The following is a 19015-nucleotide window of genomic DNA, read 5'->3' on the forward strand; positions in this document are numbered from 1 at the left end:
GGAAAGAAACATACTTGTCATTCACAAAAGAATACATCAGCAACCGCTCCTCTATAAACTTCTTCCATTCTGGCTTTTCAATTTGAAGGTCTCGGTAGTTATCATTGGATACAATGATGCCATCAGAATCAAAAGCCAGTTTGACTATGAACCGGTCATCATAGCAAACAACTCTCCTGCCCTGGACCCTTCTGGATGGTGTGAAGACAAGAATCTTTTCCTTCTCCAGTTTACGTAGGATATCTTGATCTGTTGAAATACGGATTATATGCCAGAGGGTAGAAATAACCTTTGGAAATCAACAGCATTATCCCCATATTACAAATACAAAAGTTGGTACTAGATTAATATATTATTTGCCCGTAGAGAGAAAGTGGCCTCTATTCCTGGCTATGGCACCAATTTGGATTGTGACCTTAGGCAAGTTACCTTCCCCTTTGCATTCCAGTTTTCTTTCTGATGAAATGAAGGAAATAGATTCAATGACATCTAAGTTTTTAAAACCTACCATGAACAGTGAGAAATAACACTGATATCCTAGCATTCTTGAGGCTTGTTTTGCCCTTTGGCTGAAGCATCAGCTTTTGGTTGCTGAAGAAACCAGGGCAGTATGCTGAGGATGTGTCTGCCAGAAGGAGAATAAAGCATCCCTCCTAGGGACAACATTTTTGCCTTCTGCCTGAGGGAAAGCCATGACTAAGGAAAAACATTAAGCGGTAGCACGTGAGTACTGACCCCCTTTCCTTTTAGCTTCTTAATTACTGAGGAAAGAAGCCAGGATCCACTCTCAGACTGAGGCTGGGAGCCTGTTCAGCAGCTGGCAGATAGCTCCATGACACAGTTCTGACAGCCATTCACTGAACCTTCTCATTTTGCACAACAGGCAAGAGCTGATACTCAGAGGACTGGGGTATTTATGCTCTCAAATGCTGTAAAGAGCTAGCTTCATATACTACTACAAGTGAATGTAGTGATCCTCCTGCCAATAGGGCCACATCATGACTTTTGTGGACTTTAGGCACTTTTGCCTTCATGGGTCCCTTCTTCCATTAAAGAAATATTAAAAATTATACTTTACAACTGGGTTAGTATAAAAACAAACAATCCAGTTAGGTACATTATTATACATTCATTGTTATATTCAATTTTCCCCTCTGATGTTAAAAAAATAATAAAATTAAAACTTTTACATGGGACCCTAAAAGTATCCATCATAGGCCCTAGGCACTGGGCCTCCTGTGCCTCATGGATAAGTTCGCTCTGAATGCCATGGGACTTTTCTCTTTTTCTATTCTACCCCCTAATCTGCAAATCCCACAGTCACTTATCTGGTACAGAATAAGATCCATTGTCTACTATGGTTTCTTTAGTATTTTGGAAAACTCAGATTCATCCCCCTTTAGTCTGAAGTCTGTGGTCAAATAGAAAAAACACTCCTTTTTTTCAACTGTGTGCTTTATTCTTTGCTTGAAATTGAAGTCTTTATTTAACTGCTGTATGCCACAGCAAAATGGTTTATTTGGATCAGGAAAAATATGCTTTAAAATATACTTAATAAAAACATTTTAAGTATACTTAATAAATTTAGAAAAGTAATTATCTAATTTGGGAGCATCAAGCTGTCCCCAAACTATCTTGCCAGCTTTGCCTCTGGATGAGAAGAAATGTCTTATATGAAATGGTACCTGTAATTGGTGCATCAGGGCGGGATTGCTCCTTTCTCCACGCAGGCACAAATACAGTAATGTCTTTATGGCCTTTATCTAGAAACCATTCCACAGCAAGTTGTATTCCTCTGCAGGAGAACTCTTCTTTATTCCCATGGCTTCAGGAAGATAGAGAATGAGAGTAGAGAAGATTGACAACAGGTAGCAAAGAAATACTCCGAACAGGCTTTTTCTTAGCACCAAGGCATTAACGACAGACATATTATTTCTTGAGGATGGCAAAAATGTATTTTTAAAAAAAACAAATTCTTTTTTATTCCATCATTACAAATATTGCAGTTATTATTACACATTCATTCAAGGCCACACCTCCCAACTTATAGCAGCCTTAGTGACTATTTCCTATCATTATTTCCATTTTCTCTCATCTCTTTCTGTTTCTATTACCACTTTCTTTTCAAAGATTCAGATATTTATCAGATGAAAAAAGAAGAGGTGTCACCAGAGGTTTAGATAAAGTTTATATTGAGGATTAATTGGAGATGAATTTTAATCACATATAGTAAGCTTATAAAACAACTGATAGCAAAAAAGGCACACATAAATGCTGACTGAAAAGTTATCACATTTAATTAAATATGATGTGCCAACAAAAGTCACAGTCTTGAAAATTTTAAGATGTGGGAAATGCTTACAGTGTAATGCTAAAAGAGAAAAGAAAGGATTTGGACTACATGTAATGTAATCTAAATTTTATAGAAGAAAGTATATGTACAGTATTCTTTCCTTATTGTGGCTTCACTGTGTGCAGTTCCACTTACCCATGGTCAACTGCAGTCCAAAAATATTAAATGGAAAACTCCATAAATAAATAATTCATAAGTTTTAAATTGTGCACCATTCTGAGTGATGAAATCTGGTGAAATCCCATTCCATCCCACCCCAGGAGGTGAATCATCCCTTTGTCCAGCATATCCCATCTCTGAGTCACTTAGCAGCATCTCTGTTATCAGGTTGGCTGTTGCAGTATCATAGTGCTTGTGTTCAAGTAACTCTTATTTTACTTAATAATGGCTCCAAAGTGCAAGAGTAGTGGTGCTCGCAATTTGGATATACTGAAGAGGGGCCATAAAATGCTTCCCTTAAGTGAAAAAGTGAAAGTTCTTGACTTAAGGAAAGAAAAAAATCATATGCTGAGGTTGCTAAGGTCTACTGTAAGAACGAATCCTCTATCCATGAAATTGGAAGAAAGAAAAAGAAATTCATGCTAGTTTTGCTGTCGCACCTCAAACTGCAAAAGTTAAGATGGAAAAGACACCGAATTTGTACAGTAAGATATTTAAGAGAGAGACACACTCATACAACTTTATTACAATATACTGTTATAATTGTTCTATTTTATTATTAGTTATTATTGTTAATCTCTTACTGTGCTTAATTCATAAATTAAACTTTATCATAGGTATGTATGTATAGGAAAAAGCAGAGTATATACCAAACAGGGTTTGGTATTATCCCTAGTGTCAGACATCCCCTGGGGTTCTTGGTACGTAACCCCCACCCCCACCCCGTGGATAACAGGGGACTACTGTAAAAAGTTAGAAAAACTATTTTAGCAGGGAAGAGCCAATTTTGACTCCATGCTGGATCTGTTTCTTTGACCTTAGCATTTGCTTTTCGTTGCTTTTGTTATTATAGCCATACATAACGGCCTGCCTCAGGGAACCCTACCCACCTGTGAATGGCTGCAAGAAAAAAGAAATTAACACATCCCTTCCCATTCCAGGAGATGTTTTTCAAGACTGATGGCCCTTTTTACTTTACTTCCTCCCCACCTCTCCCTCTCTATTCTGACTTTTTACTTTACTTCCCTCTCTGATTCTATAAAAGAAACTGGCAACCAGACCCTAATAAGATGGGTTTTGGGGGGACCCTAGTCTGCCATCTTCTCAGTCTGCTGGCTTTCCGAATACAGTAGCTATTCCTTGTCTCAACACCTCGTCTCCCAATTTATTGGCCTGTTGTGCGGCGAGCAGAGCGATCTTGGACTCGGTAACAAATTTAGCTTAGCCAGCCAGGAGCCTTGCGGCTTGTGGCTAGGCGGCGCCAGTCAGGGAATACTGGGGCTAGGCCCTAGCAGCTGCGGGGACCATTTGTCCTGAGGGTGTTCCCTTCAAAATTCCCTGAAGTGGCGCTGGCTACCCCAGCTCTTGGCAGTTGAAGCAAGGAACCGACAAACTTCTATAAATCGACAGACTCGATTTTGGAGAGTAAGTCGCTCTGCCGTGCACATTAGAACATATTTCCCCCTCAATTTGGGCTTTTCCTTTACAGGACAAACCAGTTTGTTTGGTTGGGGTACCCTGTTGGAGAGGGGAATTGTTGGGGAACCGGTTTCGTGGGTTTGGTTTTGGTTTTGTTGATGTTGGAATTTGTGCTTTTTGTGTTGGAATATGTGTCTTTTGTGTTCTGGTGTTATAAAACTTACAAAAATGGGAAATACTCCATCTATGCCAAAGGAGAGCCCTTTGGGGCGTATATTAGATAAATGGGCAAAACATAGCTGTGAGCCTATGACTAAGAAAGATATGATATACTACTATAATAGGGTACAGATCCAATATATGTTAGGAACAGAAGAACAATGGCCCCTGAATGGCTCACTCAATTATTTTATTTTTATTTTTATTTTTTTGCAGTACGCGGGCCTCTCACTGTTGTGGCCTCTCTGGTTGCGGAGCACAGGCTCCGGACGCGCAGGCTCAGTGGCCATGGCTCACGGGCCTAGCCGCTCCGCGGCATGTGGGATCTTCCCGGACCGGGGCACAAACCCGTATCCCCTGCATCGCCAGGCGGACTCTCAACCACTGTGCCACCAAGGAAGCCCTCAATTATTATATGATATCGCAGTTAGAAGTGTTTTGCAAAAGAGCAGGGAAAAGAGATGAGATTCCATATGTAGAAGCATTTATGCTATTGCATCAGGAGGAAAAGGAGTCAGAGGGCTGTCACCTTATGGTGCAGCGGTCTGAAAGAAAACCTAAGGGGGAACCTATTCTACAAGGGGAAGAGGGAGAAAATGAGAGTGGGGATATGTTATTTCAAAACTTAAGCCTCCCTCTAGCCTATCCAGCTCTCCCAGCGGCCGAGCAAGCTGCCCCGGCAGTTGTTCCAACTGCCCTCTGACCCATGCTGCCAACATATTCACCACCTCCTATTTACCTTACCCATGGGGATCAAATAATAGTTTCTATGTTAACCCCTGGAGCACAGGAACCTGGTTTAGTATCACCATCTAAGACCCGACAGAACACCCAATTTGGACCGGGAGCCGTTTCCGCAGCAGGGCAATTTCCCTTGCTCCGATATCCTCTAAGAGGCCCGGGGACTCCCTTGGACTTGAGGTGCCCGATTCTAACTTTCCCACAAGAGCCCCCAGGTAACATTGACAGTGAGGAATAAGTTGATTGACTTTCTAATAGATATGGTGTCACATATTCTGTGGTAAACACCATAGTGGCACAGAAAACATCTCAGTCTATCCTGGTCATGGGAGTTTCTGTAGAAGTACAAAACCATTTGTTCTTACAACCTCTAGAATGCCAGCTAGGGGACCTCACCCTACAGGGCCATGGATCCCAAATGAATATGGATCCCTCCTCCCCCTAGGTACAGGCCCTTTTGGCTATGCATTTCATGGCCCAGTCTGCCCCAGCCATCAGGTGCAAAATTCAGAAAGCAACTGCTGGTCTTCAGACTCCAAAGAACGATTTGCTCCAATTGGCTTATTTGTTTTTCAATAATAGGTATATGGCCAAAAATGCTGAATGCATGGAGAGAAATATGCAAAAGGCCCAAATGATTGCAGTGGTTTTGTCTGCTCAGAGACCACCAACTGTGAGGCTGGCTTTTCCTGGACCACTAGGCCCATGGATACCCAGACAGGACCAATATACCCTTTGTGGACAAAAGGGGCACTGGAAGGAGAGTTGCGATCGATGTGCCCTTTGCAAACAGCCAGGGCATTGGAAGAAGGAATGCCCCAGACATCAGAGAGTGATGGGGGCCCCTCAGCCATTGACGGTTTCACAATCAGAAGACTGAGGGGGCCCGAGGCCAAAAGTGGCTCTGCCTAGAGATACCATCTACATAATAAATGTTGAGACTTGGGTGGTCATTGATGTGGCAGGCCTCCTGATAGAATTTTGCTTATAGATACTGGTGCAACCTTTCCGGTCTTAACCCAAAGTATTGGAAAACTTAGTAACCATAAAGAGTATGTAATGGGGGTGTCAGGGAAAAGGCAGGGGCACACTTTCCTGGAACCCCTTTTGTGCAACATCAATGGCCAGCTGTTTTTACATTCCTTTCTGTTTGTGCCTGACTGTCCCATCCCTTTAATGGGAAGAGGTTTATTAACTAAGTTAGGGGCCACTATATTTCTTGAGGGGCAAGGGAACCACCCTCACAAATTTCTTAAACCTAGGGAAGATCCTCAAAAATATTTGTACATAGATTACCAAAATAGGAGGCCACTGGTCTGACTAAATTAATCACAGCTGATATTCAGAGCCTGATTGGAATTTTGGAAGAGGCCTTCTCCCCTAAGCTAAATGAGGAAAAGTAAAACTTTCCAACATAGGTAAATGGTTATGTTAGTCCTTCAATATCATTGAGGTAGCCACCCGATTCTTTGAAAAAAGAAAAACAAAACTGTCCTTGTTTTACAAATGTAGTCTTTACAAAACCAGGAGTGTGGCTCCAAAAATAATCCAAAGCCCACCAATCCTTTTACCACTCCCAAACCTTCCCTATTTATCTTAAGAGGCTTGTAAGTATTAAACAAAGGGGAAACAAAGTCATCCTAAGAGAAACTTGCCTGTATCTTTGAGATGCCAATGTGCTATCTGGTCTTCTCAGGAACCCTTATCTCTGCCATCGTTTTAAAATGCAAATTTTGAAAAAGAGGGTAAAGTAATTTAGAACTTGACTTGTTTTCCATAAATATTAGTAAAAAGGGTTTAGCCATCTAGACAAGCGAGCTTGATTTGTTCCATCTGCCAGAAACCCAATTTTAATCCAACCTCTTAAAAGATAGTTTCCTTACCCAGAGAGGGAAAAGAGGAAAGAAAATAGGCAGGCCCAATTATTGGCAGCCCTACAGGGGCAACCCCCATCCAGAGAAACCCTGACCCATCCCAGCAGAAGCCAAGACGGATGTTGGGTTTGTAGAAAGCCTGGCTACTGGGCGGGGGGAATGCTTCCACAAGGGCAAGCCTCCTCAGATGCCTTGTCCAAAATGCCAAAAAAGTGGCCGTTGGGGAGCCAACTGCCCCTTGGGCTAAAGGGCCCCGGGGCCAGGGGCAGCCCCTCAGATGACCCTGGATTGACGGGACCCTCCGCTCCAAATGGCCCCCCTGTTTAACGTCAGTATTACTGGATTGGAACCAAGGGCGAACCTGGATGTGGCAGGTAGGACCATATCTTTCTTATTGGATACAGGGGCCGCTTACTCTGTCCTAGTTTTCCTTCTCTGGACCCTTCTCCGACTCCTGTCAGGGTACAGGAGTCTCAGGTAAACTTACTACTAGGCCCTTTACTGTCCCTTTGTGTTGTTACTGGGAAGGATATACTCTCTCTCATTCCTTCCTGGTCATACCTGAATGCCCCCTTCCACTGTTCCCAGCAAGCTGGGAACCAGATTGCTACTTGGGGGAACCACCCCAGTAACACCCCTCCAGTTCTTAGTCTTAGAGACACAGCCCCCTCTGAGAACTGGCACACCAGCCTTAGATAAGTTGTCAGTAGACCCCCAGGTCTGGGCTGATAGAATCCCAGGGAGAGTTATAACCGCCTCCCCAGTGCTTATCACCTTAAAGGAGCCAACCTCTTTCCCCAATCAGAAACAATATCCAGGGCTTCCCTGGTGGCGCAGTGGTTGAGAGTCCGTCTGCCAATGTAGGGGACACGGGTTCGTTCCCCGGTCTGGGAGGATCCCACATGCCGCGGAGCGGCTGGGCCCGTGAGCCATGGGCGCTGAGCCTGCGTGTCTGGAACCTGTGCTCCGCAACCAGAGAGGCCACAACAGTGAGAGGCCCGCATACCGCAAAAAAAAAAAAAAAAAGAAACAATATCCAATTTGCCCAGAAGCCCAAAGGGTACTGCAGCCTCTCATATCCAGATTTTTACAACACGGGCTACTTATTCCTTACAGTTCTCCTTGCAACATCCCTATCTTACCTGTTAAGGAGCCAAATGGAGAATACAGACTGGTCCAAGACTTAAGAGCTGTCAATGAGGCAGTTGTCCCACTCCATCCAGTAGTCCCCAACCCATACAACCTGTTGGGGACCATCCCAGGCACAGCCTCCTGGTTTACTGTGTTAGACTTAAAGGATGCTTTCTTTTCCATACCTCTGGACCCCCAGTCCTACTACCTCTTTGCTTTTGAGTGGCATGAGGAAGGGAATAGAGGACAACTCACCTGGACAGTCCTACTTCAAGGGTTCTGAGACAGCCCTCACCTTATTGCCCAGGCCCTGGCCAAGGACCTCCAAGATCTATACCTGGAGGAAGGGACTATCATCCAGTATGTGGATGACCTTATTTGCTCCCAAAACCATGAGAGAGCCTTAACTCATGCTACCCAGACCTTCAATTTTTTGGCCAAAAAAAGCTATAAAGTTTCTAAGTCTAAGGTCTAATTGGCACAGCAGGAAGTCAAATATCTGGGAGTAATCCTCTCCCCAGGGGAACGAAGTATCTCCCCATATAGAATACAAGGGATTTAGATCTGCTGGAACCAACTATCTGAAAGCAGCTCTGAGCCTTTTTAGGCCTCATGGGGTATTACAGACTATGGATTCCTAATTACGGATTAAAATCACAACCTTTTTATGAGACCTTGAAAGGAAAATCTGACTCTAAACCTCTGCTCTCGGGCCCTAACCAAACCCAAGATTTCTAACAGCTAAAGACATTACTATCTCAGGCCCCATTCTTGGGAATCCCAAGAACTGATAGACCTTTCCAACTATTTGTGGCAGAAAATCAAGGGATGGCTTTAGGAATCTTAACTCAGGAACTTGGCCCTGTCTGGAGACCTGTAGGATATCTGTCAATGAGACTGGACCTGGTGGCTACTGGATGGCCCAACTATCTTAGGGTAGTTGCTGCCTTGGCCTTATTAGTGGAAGAAGCCTCCCCTGACAGTATATACCTCCCATCAGGTTACCTCTCTCAGAAGAGAAAGGCCATTTCTTGCTCACAGATAGCAGGATCCTCAAATATCAAGCATTACTGTTGGAGAATCCAGACTTATGTGTCATGGTCTGTTCCTCTTTAAATCCAGCTACCCTGCTCCCCCTACCTGAAGAAGGTCTACCAGTTCACCAATGTGAAGATAATATATCATTCCTTGTTGCCCCGACCAGATCTAACTGATATTCCACTTACAAAACCTGAGGAGGTTTGGTTTACTGATGGAAGTAATTTTGTTTCTGAAGGATGTAGAAGGGCAGGGTATGTGGTGGTCTCCTTGACACAGGTTATTGAGGCCCAGACTCTTCCCCCAGGGACCTCAGCCCAATTGGCAGAAATAATTGTTTTAACCCAAGCCTTAACCATGGCTGAAAATAAGGCCCTTAATATATATACTGACTCTAAATATGCTTTTTTGGTTCTGCATGCTCATGCTGTTATCTGGAAGTAATGTGGCTACTTGATGGTCCAAAACAACCCAGTTAAGTATGGACCTCAAATTCTCTCCCTCTTGGATGTAGTCCTCAAGCCTTTCCATGTACCAGTGATTCATTGCAGAAGTCACCAGAAGGGTGACGATGAAATAACAAAGGGAAATCGGCTAGCTGATCAGGCTGCCCGACAAGCAGCCCTTCAGCCCTTTGTGATAGAGGGTGCCTTAGTTCCTTCCCTTAGTTCTCTCCCTTCCCTGTCTTACCTGCCTAAGGAAATCAAATGGGCCATAAATCATGGGTACCACCTTGACCCAGATGGATGGTACTGGAGAGAGGACTTAACTCACCTGCCCCAGTCACTCCAGTGGAAAATTATTAAATTTTTGCATGAGGCCTGTCACCTAGGGAGAGATGCCTCATACCAGATTGTTTCTTCTATCTTCTCTGGGAAGGGACTTTACGATGTAGTTAATAAGGTAACCTCATCATGCCCTATTTGTCTGACTAACAATCCTCAGGGAAATAAGCCACCCCCATTGGCCCTTCTAGCTCAGAGACACAGAACATATCCAGGGGAAGACTAGCAAATGGACTTTACAATGGTTCCTCCCTACTGAGGATATAAGTACATTTTGGTGTTTCTGGACACCTTTACTGGTTGGGTGGAAGCTTTCCCCACCAGGACAGAAAAAGCTTCGGAGGTAGCCCAGAAGCTTTTAATTGAAATAATCCCTAGATTTGGCCTCCTGTTGTCTCTTCAGAGTGATAATGGTCCTGCCTTTGTTTACCAAATTATTCAGCAGATATCCAAGGCTCTAGATATTGAGTACCACCTTCATTCTTCCTGGAGACCCCAATCCTCAGGAAATGTAGAAAGAGCCAACCAACATTTAAAGAATACCTTAAGAAAAATAACCCAAGAGACCTCCCTTAGTTGGAAGGAAGCCTTCCCTATTGCTCTTTTAAGGGTCAGAACATCCCCAAAGGCCTTACTTTACCTTAACTCTTATGAAATGCTGTATGGTAGCCCTTTCTTATGAGGGGACCTACTGACATACTCTGTCACCTCCTTTGGACAATTCCAAAAAGCCCTCCAGAAACATGTGGTAAAAAGGCTTCCTTCCCCAGAATCTTCTCCTTGCCTCTACTCTCCAGTAACACAAGTATTCATCAAAACTTGGAAGGATGGCTCCCCTGGTTCTCAACTTCAGCTGACCTGGAAGGGACCCTATCCAGTCTTGCTGTCTTCTCCTACAGCTGTTAAAGTACTTGGGATCGCCATTTGAATCAGCCTGAAGTGATCCACAGTGTCTTTAGAGGAAATTTTTTGGTTTGCGGGTATACACCTCTTAGAGAGAAGCATTCTCAATCTTACCATCATGGTCCAGGAATCCTGGAAGGCTATGGTAGCAGCCATTGAGGAGCAACAGTCAGCCCTAGATTCTCTGGCTGAGGTGATTTTACAAAATAAGAGGGCCCTCAATGTTATAACACAGCAGTCCCCAACATTTTTGGCATCAGGGACTAATTTCATGGAAGACAATTTTTCCACAGACTGGGTGGGGGGCAGGGATGGTTCAGGCAGTAATGTGAGCGATGGGAAGCAGCAGATGAAGCTCCACTCACTTGTCCGCCACTCACATCCTGCTGTATGGCCTGGTTCCTAACAGGCCACAGACCGGTACCGATCCACAGCCAGGGAGTTTGGGACCCCTGTTATAACAGCTGAGGCCAGGGGTGTCTGTGCCCTGTTAAATGAAACATGCTGCTTCTATGTTAATATCTCCAGCCAGGTTGAAGAAAACCTTCTGGCTTTAAAGAAAAACATCAAAATAATAGAAGATCTGAAAGAGAGAGCAGGACAGGGCCCTAGTTGGCTTTCTACCTTCCTCTCCTCCATGGAGACCCAGATATGGACATAACTGTTGCCCTTGTTGGGACCATTAGTCCTGACAGCCTTTGTTTTGTTATTAGGCCCTTGTATCATAAACCTACTTGTTCGACTCATTTCAGAACGCATACAGGCTGTTCGATTCCAAATGGTTCTGCGAGGTAGCTACCAGCCCATTTAGCCTGGCCCTGAGACCAAGATCTACATGGGACCCCTTGATGATCATCACTCCAGCCTACCTCCTAGCTGAAGGAGAGCAAGAGGAGGGACCCAATCAAGACTCCGCCCCTTAACAGCAGGAAGCAGCCAGAGCAGTCATCGCCCATGTCACAAAGAATTGGGTCCCATACTCTTGAGGGGGGAATGTTAGGTAGTTAGTCAGACATTAGCAGCAAGGAGGTGACAGTGGTGAAAAGACAAGAAGGAAACTATCAAGTCACACCCCAACCCTCTGGGCACCCTCCCCTGACATTAGGAGCAAGGAGGCAACAGTAGCAAAAAGACAAGAGGGGAGTAGTTGAGTCATACCCCAACCATCTGAGGACCCTCCCCTGACATTAGCAGCAAGGAGGTGACAGTGGTAAAAAGACAAGGGGGGAATAGTCAAGTTATACCCCAACCATCTGAGGACCCTCCCCTGACCCCACCCAGAATGGGTGAAACTATGGTCAGGTGGTGGGCAATTTATCCTGATAAAGATAAAGAGGGAACCCAATAACACGAGGGAACTTCTCTGGGCTGCACATGCCCAGACCAGACAGGCGTATAACCTATAGTAAACCCAAACTCATTATACCATCATTATAATAAAATCTGTAAGTGGTTTTGCCCATCTGGGTAGGCTTTTCTTAGTGAATTAAGGGTAAGGGCATGCACAATAATGAACTTGTTACATAGTTCGGGACTGTCAATCAAATAATGATCCCCTGTCACCCATGATCATGACCCACCTCCTCACAGAACGCTCCTTACAAACACTCTTAAGCCTGTACAGGAGTGCTGGTTTCACTTCACAGAAATAGCCCACTCTCTCTCTGAGAGTGTAACTATGCTTTAGTAAACTTTGCTTTGCACTTAAGCCCAAAGTGGTAGCCTGCAATTCTTTGCTTGCTATCACAAGGACAGAGATTACTGGTCTGGGTCTTCCTTTGACCTCCTTAGTTGAAGCTATTTGACACAAGGCACGCCAACCCAGTAACACTACATAAGGGCCCAGTATGCAAAGTTTAGAGATCAATAAATATTTAAGGAATAAATGAATGAAAAAATGGAAAATAAATCCTGCAAGATGACCTGTTTTAGCCTGAACCTGCAAAATGTCCTTTTGCAATTTTAAAAAGCTAGGACCTAAAATCCTATCTAAAAAGCAATATAAAACCTAGGACCTGAAAGTTACAGAATGTTTTAGGGACACTACAACTCACTTTGTTCTGTCAAGTGGCTTAGATATGTCTCACGATCTAGGTTCCAAGCCAAATTCTGTCTAGCAGATGGGTCAGTGGCCTCTCTTTCTGACTTTTTTTTTTGTAGGGTTCAAATATTTGGGCTTCTCCTAGACTTAAAAAAGAACATGGTGGGGTGGCTTCCCTGGTAGCCCAGTGGTTAAGAATCCACCTGCCAATGCAGGAGGCACAGGTTCAAGCCCTGGTCTGGGAAGATCCCGCATGCTGCAGAGCAACTAAGCCCATGCATCACAACTACTGAGCCTTGGTGTTACAACTACTGAAGGCTGCATGCTTAGAGCCCATGCTCTACAGCAAGAGAAGCCACTACAATGAGAAGCCTGTGCACCACAATGAAGAGTAGCCCCCACTCACCACAACTAGAGAAAGCCCATGTACAGCAATGAAGACCCCACACAGCTAAGAAAAAAAATATATGGTGGCGTTTACCTTTGAAAGCCTTAACTCCACTGAAATGGATCCCCCCCAACCCCCAAGGAAACAGCTCTCTGAATGAACAAACCCTTTAGGATTTTACCATACATCAATATGTGAATTACAGGTACACCACTATTGCAAATGTTAAACAAATGCTATTAATGACAAAGCATCATGATTTCAATGCAGTCTCATCCAATACATTGAGGAAAAACAGACATCAGTATATAGTTTGTTTAAGTACCAATCTCATGATAAAGTTACAGGAGAATGGGGAAAACAAAATGAATTCAGATTAATGGCACTAAAAATCATGAGCAGACTATGGCACTGAACTTTTGACCGTGTGAAATGTGATTGCAGAATAAATGGGACTCATCAGTAACTTTCCTAGTCATACAAGGAAGAGATGCTAACAAGGACACAGTTGGCAATTAAAAAAAAAATATGTTGTCCATTATGCACTATTTTAACATGCTCCTAAAAATAAGGTTGAGTGCTGATTTTTTTTTGCTCTCTTTAAGTTGTGTGAGGTATCTTTAACATAGTAAATCAACTACTATAAAAGATAAAAGTTTATCTTCCTATCAGCATGAGAGTTTACTATTGGCAAAGACTAGATATGTTGAAACTAATTACCTTGGTAATTAATCTCTTCATTATTCCTTACAAAGCAAAAGAACCTTACAAAGCAAAAGCGTCCTTCATAATCAGCAATCCTTGAACAGAATTCCAAATACAAGGAAGATCTTATATCACCATGAATTCAAAGTTCTCAAAGAAGTCCTGGGTTCTTCTCATCCCCACCCCCAAAACACAAAACACTTAAAGAAGAGTGGGTCTTGGGAAATGGGTCCAATCTAAAGTGTTTTGGGTGGCCTGATCTGGAAAAAAAATTGATTTTAGCAGATCCATACCTCTTCCCCTCAAGAATCACTCTAGTTTATGCCTATTAGGGAGGGGGGCAAAGTTACCTTTGGTCCTTTGGGCACAGAAATCACTCTCTGCTTTTCACCGCCCATTGCATCATTCTGATTCCTGGAATATTGTGTACAGGTCACTTAACTTTCTTGTTACTATGCTTCTAGTTTCCCCTCATTAAAACAGGGGAGATGTCTAGCCTCCTTTACATAGCCTATTATGATGCTGTGATTTTTAAACATATTTTAAAAAGGGGGAATCAAGATGGCAGAGTAGGAGGACATTTGTGGGAGCTCACCTCCCCCCACAAACACATCAAAAATATATCTACATGTGTAGCAACTCTCACTGAAAACTAACTGGAGGCTGGCAGAAAGGCTCTTCTACAACCAAGCCTATAAAGAAAGATCTGCAAGGAGTCAGGCAGAGAGGAGAAGTGATCAGTTTGGGACCTGTGCTACTAGCGGGGGACACAGAAGTAGAGGGGTATATCATAGGCTTGGAGATACTCCCTAGGAAGTGAGTGGATGCCAAATATATGGTTCTAGCCACATATTTGGCATTCCAGCACTGGGGTCTCACACTGGGAAGATGAGTCCCCTTACCTTGTTTGAAAACTGGTGGGACTTACTAGAGGGGCTGTGAGAAACTGAGACTCCATCATGAACAGTATGCATGCACACTTCCTTACTCCCAGGAACAAGGCAAAGAAAGCATATTGAAAACAGCCTGGGACTCTGGCTGGTTTCTCACAACTGCCCCAGAATCCACTCCAGCCCTCACTGGGCTACTGTTCCAACTCCACTTGCTCTGGCTCTGCCCTCCACTAGGGTGGAGGTGCTGCTGCTGGGGGAGAGTGCACACTTAGAGAGTATGGGACCAGCTTGGACCCAACCCTTAGGGCTTCTACTCCAGCATCTTGGACCCCAGCCCCCATAGTGTGGTGACAACCATTGATCATAGGAGAAGCCCCAGCTCACATCTGTTTCTGGCTCTAGCTCCTCCATATCCAGCCCTACCACCAACTAGGGTGGTAGCTGTCAGCACACACCTGGGGAAGATGTGACCTGTGCTCATTTCAGATTCAGCTCTCCCACCAAAGTCACTGGGCACACACAGACTGCATAAGGACACTCCCACAGAAGAACACCGCTTCAAGATCAGGAAAAGTAACAGTTTCACTTAATTCTATAGAGACAGAGAAAGTTAAACAAAATGAGAAGACAAAGGAATGTGTTTCAAATGAAAGAAAAAGAACCTGCCTTTGAAAAAAACCCCTAATGAAAGAGAGGTAAATAATTTACTAGATAAAGAGTACAAACCATTAGTAATAAGAAGGCTAACTGAACTTGGGAAAAGAATAGACAAGCAAAATGAGAATTTTAACAAGGAGCTAGAAAATATAAAACAACTGGTCAGAGCTGAAGGATACAATAACTGAAATGAAAAAAACACTGGAAGCAGACTAAGTGATACAGAAGATGGCATAAGTGCCTGGAAGATAGTCTAATGGAAACCACCCAATCAGAACAGTAAATAGAAAAACAAAATTAAAAAAAAAATGAGGATAGGGCTTCCCTGGTGGCGCAGTGGTTGAGAGTCTGCCTGACAATGCAGGGGACACAGTTTCGTGCCCCAGTCTGGGAAGATCCCACATGCCGCGGAGCGGCTGGGCCCATGAGCCATGATGGCTGAGCCTGCGCATCCGGAGCCTGTGCTCCGCAACGGGAGAGGCCACAACAGTGAGAGGCCCGCGTACTGCCAAAAAAAAAAAAAAAAGAGGATAGTTTAAGGGATCTATGGGACAACATCAAGCATACTAACATTCACATAAGGGTCACAGAAGGAGAGGAGAGAGAGAGTAAGAGGTAAAGAATGTAGTTGATGAAGTTATGGTTGAAAAATTCCAGAAGAAGAAGAGATTTCCATTCACAGGGAGCACAGAGTCCCAAACAACACGAACCCAAAGAGACACATACCAAGGCATATCATAATTAAAATGGCAAAAGTTAAAGACAAAGAAAGAATTTTAAAGGCAGCAAGAGAAAAACAAGAGTCACATACAAGGGAACTCCCCCAAAGCTATCAGCTGATGTTTCTGCAGAAACTTTGCAGGTCAGAATGGAGTGGCATGATATATTTAAAGTGCTGAAAGTGAAAAACCTACAACCTAGGATATTATACCCAGAAAAGATATTCAGAATTGAAGAAGAGAAAAAGCACTTCTGAGACAAACAAAAACTAAAAGAGTTCATCAGTATTAAACTGACCCAACAAGAAGTGTTAAAAGGTATTTTCTAAGTAGAAAATAAAAGGTTACAACAAGAAGTAAAAGTTTATAGGAAAGAAATAGTCCTGCTAGGAAAAGCAAATATATAGTAGATGTGGTGGATCAACAATTTACATAAGCAAGTATGAGACTAAAAGACAACAGTTGTAAAATAAACTATAATTACAATAGAGAGTTAAGGGGTAGACGTGATGATATAAAATATGACATAAAAAACACAAACTGTGGGGGGAAGGGAGTATAAAATGTAGATTTTTTAGAACGTGTTTGACTTAAATGACTATCAGTTTAGAACATGATCTATACATTTAGTTGTAGGTCAACATATACAAACCCCATGGTAACCTCAAATCAAAAACCTATGCTAGGGACTTCCCTGGTGGTACAGTGGTTAAGAATCCACCTGCCAATGCAGGGGACATGGGTTTGAGCCCTGGCCTGGGAAGATCCCACATGCTATGGAGCAGCTAAGCCCGGGTGCCACAACTACTGAGCCTGTGCTCTAAAGCCCATGAGCTACAACTACTGAGACCATGTGCCACAACTACTGAAGCCTGTGTGCCTAGAGCCCATGCTCCACAACAAGAGAAACCACCACAATGAGAAGCCCGCACACCGCAACAAAGAGTAGCCCCCGCTCGCCACAACTAGAGAAAGCCCGCATGCAGCAATGAAGACCAAACACAGCCAAAAATAAATAAATAATTTTATAAACATCAACAACAAAACCTATGATAGATACACAAAAACTAGAGAGAAAGGAACACAAGCATACCATTAAAAAATCATCAAACCACAAGAGGAAGAAAAGAATAGAGAATAACTACAGAAACCACCAGAAAACAAGTAACAAAATGGCAATAAGTACATACTTATCAATAATCACTTTAAAAGTCAATGGATTAATGCTCCAAATCAAAAGATACTATATATACAAAACCCTAAAATCTCCACAAAAAACTACTAAATAAATGAATTCAGTAAGGTTGCAAGATATAAAATTAATGTAAAGAAATCTGTTGCAGTTCTATACACTAAAAATGAACTGTTGGAAAGAGAAATTCAGGAAACAATCCTTTCCACCATCACATCAAAAAGAATAAAATAGTTAGGAATAAAGCTACTTATGGAGGTAAAAGGCATGTACTCAGAAAACTGTAAGACACTGATGAGAGAAATTGAGGAGGACACAAACAGATTGAAAGATATACCCTGTTTTTAAATTGGAAGAATTAATACTGTTAAAATGACTATATTACCCAATGCAACCTACAGATTCAATGCAATCCCTAACAAAGTATCAAGGGCATTTTTCACAGAACTACAACAAATAATTTAAAAATTTGTATGGAAACACAAAAGACCCCTAATAGCCAAAACAACTTGAGAAAGAAAAACAGAGCTGGAGAAATAATACTCCCTGAATCCAGACTATACTACAAAGCTACAGTAATCAGAACAGTATGGTACTGGCTCAAAAACAGACACATAACTCAATAGAAAAGAATAGAGAGCCTAGGAAAAAACACACACTTATGGTCAATTAATGTACAACAAAGGAGGCAAGAATACACAATGGAGAAAAGACAGTCTCTTCAATAAGTGGTGCTGGGAAAACTGGACAGCTACATATAAGAGAATGAAATTAGAAAATTCTGTAACATGACATAAAAAATAAATTCAAAATGAATTAAAGATCTAAATGTAAGACTGTAAACCATAAAACTCCTAAAGGAAAACATAGGCAGAACACTCTGACATAAATCAGAGCGATATGTTTTTGGATCTGTTTCCCAAAGCAAAGGAAATAAAAGTAAAAATAAACAAATGACACCTAATTAGACTTAAAAGCTACTGCACAGCAAAGGAAACCTTTGACAAAATGAAAAGACAACCTACTGAATGGGAGAAAATATTTGTTAGTGATATGACTGATATGGGGTTAATGTCCAAAATATATAAACAGCACATACAACTCAACGTAAAAAAGCCAAACAACTCAATTAAAAATTGGGCAGAAGGGGGACCTTGAAGATGGCGGAAGAGTAAGACGCGGAGATCACCTTCCTCCCCACAGATACACCAGAAATACATCTACACGTGGAACAACTCCTACAGAACACCTACTGAACGCTGGCAGAAGACCTCAGACCTCCTAAAAGGCAAGAAACTCCCCACGTACCTGGGTAGGGCAAAAGAAAAAAAGAAAAAACAGAGACAAAAGAATAGGGACGGGACCTGCACCAGTGGGAGGGAGCTGTGAAGGAGGAAAAGTTTCCGCACACTAGAAAGCCCCTTCGCGGGCGGAGACTGCGGGGGGCGGAGGGGGGAGCTTCGGAGCCGCGGAGGAGTGCACAGCAACGGGTGCGGAGGGCAAAGCGGGGAGATTCCCACACAGAGGATCAGTGCCGACCAGCACTCACCAGCCCGAGAGGCTTGCCTGCTCACCTGCCGGGGCGGGCGGGGCTGCGAACTGAGGCCGGAGCGCAGGGAGAGGACTGGGGTTGGCGGCTTGAACATAGCCTGAAGGGGTTAGTGCACCACGGCTAGCTGGGAGGGAGTCCGGGGAAAAGTCTGCACCTGCCGGAGGCAAGAGACTTCTTCTTCCCTCTTTGCTTCCTGGTGCGTGAGGAGAAGGGTTTAAGAACGCTGCTTAAAGGAGCTCCAGAGAC

At 43.3% G+C, this 19015-nt stretch overlaps 1 protein-coding gene across 1 annotated transcript in view; it reads right to left on the reverse strand.

Moving 5' to 3' along the window:
* Positions 1–19015, reverse strand: part of ZC3H12B (zinc finger CCCH-type containing 12B) — a 38984-nt gene that overhangs the window by 3354 nt on the left and 16615 nt on the right. Inside the window, exons 2-3 of the mRNA XM_060136918.1 lie at positions 1686–1825; positions 15–249 (exon numbers count right to left, since the gene is read on the reverse strand). Of these exons, the coding sequence (XP_059992901.1) occupies positions 15–249; positions 1686–1825 (375 nt within the window). The remainder of the gene's footprint in view (positions 1–14; positions 250–1685; positions 1826–19015) is intronic.

The sequence above is a fragment of the Lagenorhynchus albirostris genome, chromosome X, assembly GCF_949774975.1.
Source record: "Lagenorhynchus albirostris chromosome X, mLagAlb1.1, whole genome shotgun sequence".
In the NCBI taxonomy this organism is placed as follows: Eukaryota; Metazoa; Chordata; class Mammalia; order Artiodactyla; family Delphinidae; genus Lagenorhynchus; species Lagenorhynchus albirostris.